Here is a 3,070-nt window from a genome sequence, read left to right as displayed (position 1 = left end):
GCTCCAGGGCCGAGCATCCCAGCCAGCAGCCTCCATGCAGCAAGTTTGCCAGGTCTCAGCCCCCTCCCAGGAGCTGGCTACACTTTGGGCGACATCAATTCCTCCCCGCTTCCCACTCCTCCCTGAGCCTGCAGCGCTCAGAGACAGGCTCAGAGCTCCCCCCAGGGAGGAAGAGGAGGCAACGCAGAGACCAGGACAGCAGCAAGCAGCACGGGGCTGCCAGCACGTCCCCTGCAGCCCCCAGTGTTATCCCCACCAGAGACTCCAAACCTCCCACCCAGGGCCAAGAGCCACAACGGCACAGGCAGAGGTACTTTGCTTCCAGTTTTTATTGGCCGGGGGCGGGGGGGCTGTGCCCCTCCACGGGGCAGGGAGCACTCCCAGTTGCACCAGTAAGACTGGACTGGTAAGGTTAGTAAGCCCTTTAGTGGTGGTAGGAGCACGCTACAGAGGTGGAAGACACAGCCTGGGATGGGGAAGGAGACAGAACAGCATCGCCTGCATGAGGATGCCACAGGATTAGGACTGGGGTACCTGAAATGGGCCAAGCTGCGACAAGGCTCAGGAGAAGCTGAGAGACCAGAGGGCTCACAAGTGAGATGAGTTCCTAGTCCTCAGCTCTCAGCACCCCCAGCTGACTCCTCTCCCTGGCCTCACCAAACACAGCTGAGGGCTGTCTCCGCTGCTCCCCATCATGGCATCTCCTTGGCCTTCTGCCTGTAGTGCACTTCAGGGAGGCTCCTCAGGCGCTCGGCCGCCTGCAAGGCGCAGCACAAGGGGTTGCCAGCAGCCAGTCCCGGGGACAGCCCTGGCACTGGACCCCCTGTCTCATCACAATCCCACCCCTACCCTTGAGCTGTGCTCACCTGCTCCGGGGTGAGGTCCCGCTGTGCCTGTGCCAGCATCTCGTAGCCCACCATGAACTTGCGGACAGTGGCAGAGCGGAGCAGCGGTGGGTAGTAGTGAGCGTGGAGCTGCCAGTGCCCACAGTCCTCCTGCAGGTAGGAGCCCGTGGGGGCTCCTGCCGAGGGTGCAGGCACTGCATGAGCCCCAGGGAGGGGATGGGGACACGGTTGAGAGGGTTGTGGGGGTCCCCCAGCCACGCCACTCACCATGCCAGCCCATGGAGTAGGGGAAGGAGACTTCAAAGAGGTTGTCGTACTTGATGAGCAGCCTCTGCATGATGGAGGCCAGGCCTGCAGGGGAGTGCCGGGAAGTCGCACCCCAAGCTGGTCAGCCCCCTCCAAGGGCAGGCAGCACGCTCGGCCTGGGGGGGACCCTCAGCACCCCTCCCTGGGTGGACATCAGTGACAGGCAGGAGGGATGCACTTGCCAGTTTCCCCCTCCCCACCCATGCAGACAGCCTGAGCAACATGACAGGATAAGCCCCCATTCCTCATCTGCCAGCACCCCAAAAGTATGAGGCATGATGTACTTCATCACCCAAAAAAGGACACTAGTCCCCCCAATAGTGCCTGGATACCCAGCTCTTGTCCTGGCAAAACAGAGGTGCCAGTCCCTCTGCAAGCCGAGCCTGGCAGCCTCGCACTTGAAGGGGACACGGACCCTCCAGCACCAGCACGGCTGCCACAGAGCTGCCTCCTAAGGAGGGCCGAGCCCAAAGGACAGGGGACAGAGCCTAACAAGGTGCAGATCCACTTACTGTCCCTCTCGCCCTCATGGAGGTCCTGGAGGCGGCAAACATGGCGGCGGGGCAGCAGCAGGGTCTGGTACGGCCAGGTGGCCCAGTACGGCACCACGACCAACCAGTCCGCATTCTCCACAACCAGACGCTCCTGCAGGACACAGTGCTTGATGGGGACACCTGCAGCCCTGACGCCCTGGCGATGGGCACTCCTGGGGCCCCTGCTCTTAGGGGCTAGGGGATTGTCCCCCCCAGCACTGATCCAGCTCCCAGGGAGAGGACGATGCCATGTCCTCACCTTTCGGTGAGCCTCCTGCTCAGCGTACTCCAACAGCATGGGCACACCGTGCTGGCTCAGGTGCTGCCGCTGGGTCTGGTCCTCCAGTCGTGCCTCGTTCGGAAGGAAGCTGCTGGCCCACACCTGGGAGAGGCATCGGGGCACAGAGCTGGGTTACCGGTACCCCGCATTTGCAGGGGTGCCCCAGCCACGCTGCCCATCTGCAGGTCCGTGCTGCCACCAGGTGGAGAGTCCAACGTGTGGCAGCCGTAAGGGACAGTCCCCAGGAGGGGAGGTGACAGGATAGGCATGGGGCCAGAAGGCTTTGGGACCAGAGCGGGGGGGAGATTCCTGTTCACATATCCCCTGGCTTTGTTGTAGGGTCACCCGCAGGGACTCACGGTTAAGCTAGGTCACGGGTGGGACATCCTCACCTGGCAGTGGGGGTGGGGGTTGGAGCAGCCCATCATCGCTCCCTTGTTCTCAGTGGGAGAAGGGGGTCCAGCCAGCAGGTCCCAGCCTGGTGCTGGCTGCCGTGGTGTCCCTGGCACACCCGGAAAGCATCCCGCAGGAGAGCAGAGCCTCACACCCTCCTGGAAAGGCTCAGGGAGGCACGAGATAGGAACAGGAGACCCACACACAACTGGGATAGTCCCAACCCCAGGTGCTGCCAGAGCACCCAGAGCTGGCCCCACGCCTCCACCCAAGACCCCCAAGGCAGGGAGAGAAGGGCAAGCCCCACCAGTCCCGGACCTGCACCCAGGGGTAGGAGGCACCCAGCTCGGCCGCCAGCTCTGCCCACGCGTCGATGACAGCCCGAATCTCTGCCAGGGACATGAGGGGCAGCGTCAGGTCCGACCAGGGGTGGAAGCACATCACCTTGCTGCGGAGGAGACACAGGTGGCTGGGACTACAGGGCGTCTCAAGGCACCCCCACAGCCCCACCGGGTGCAGTGGAACAGAGGACATGGATGAGACCCCCAAAATAAAGCAGGTGTGCACAGAACAGGCACCGCAAGGCAGGGAGCCGGCTCAGTCCAGTTTCATCCCACAGGTCCTGGCCGACATCGCGGCCCGGACCCATGGAGGTACTTACCACACGCCCCGGGCTGCTGCAGCTCGAAACAAGGGGTGACCACTGTCACCTG

The 3,070-nt window shown here is 63.4% G+C and overlaps 1 protein-coding gene across 1 annotated transcript; it reads right to left on the bottom strand.

The window, feature by feature from the left end:
• Window positions 1-692: 692 nt before the first annotated feature.
• Window positions 693-3,059, bottom strand: GALT (galactose-1-phosphate uridylyltransferase). Its single transcript, XM_009695949.1, has 8 exons — window positions 3,019-3,059; window positions 2,674-2,805; window positions 2,357-2,411; window positions 1,944-2,066; window positions 1,664-1,796; window positions 1,113-1,196; window positions 867-1,021; window positions 693-758 (listed from the first exon to the last, which is right to left on the bottom strand). The coding sequence occupies exons 2-8, from the start codon at window positions 2,796-2,798 to the stop codon at window positions 693-695; spliced, it is 741 nt and encodes a 246-aa protein (XP_009694251.1). The 5' UTR covers window positions 2,799-2,805; window positions 3,019-3,059.
• Between the last annotated feature and the right edge of the window lie 11 nt (window positions 3,060-3,070).

This window comes from Cariama cristata, unplaced genomic scaffold (assembly GCF_000690535.1).
Source record: "Cariama cristata isolate BGI_N322 unplaced genomic scaffold, ASM69053v1 scaffold32252, whole genome shotgun sequence".
In the NCBI taxonomy this organism is placed as follows: Eukaryota; Metazoa; Chordata; class Aves; order Cariamiformes; family Cariamidae; genus Cariama; species Cariama cristata.
Note: the sequence above shows the minus strand (reverse complement) of the source record. Positions and strands in the feature narration are given on the sequence as shown.

Bases quoted from the DNA above. Each gene is read 5' to 3' on its own strand.
- GALT (XM_009695949.1), bottom strand. From the start codon at position 2,798: ATGTGCTTCCACCCCTGGTCGGACCTGACGCTGCCCCTCATGTCCCTG. The intron at 1,197-1,663 runs GTAAGTGGATCT...ACTCCCCTGCAG, and splicing joins CCATGAGGGCGAGAGGGACA to GCCTGGCCTCCATCATGCAG. The intron at 759-866 runs GTGAGCACAGCT...TGCGCCTTGCAG, and splicing joins GGGACCTCACCCCGGAGCAG to GCGGCCGAGCGCCTGAGGAG.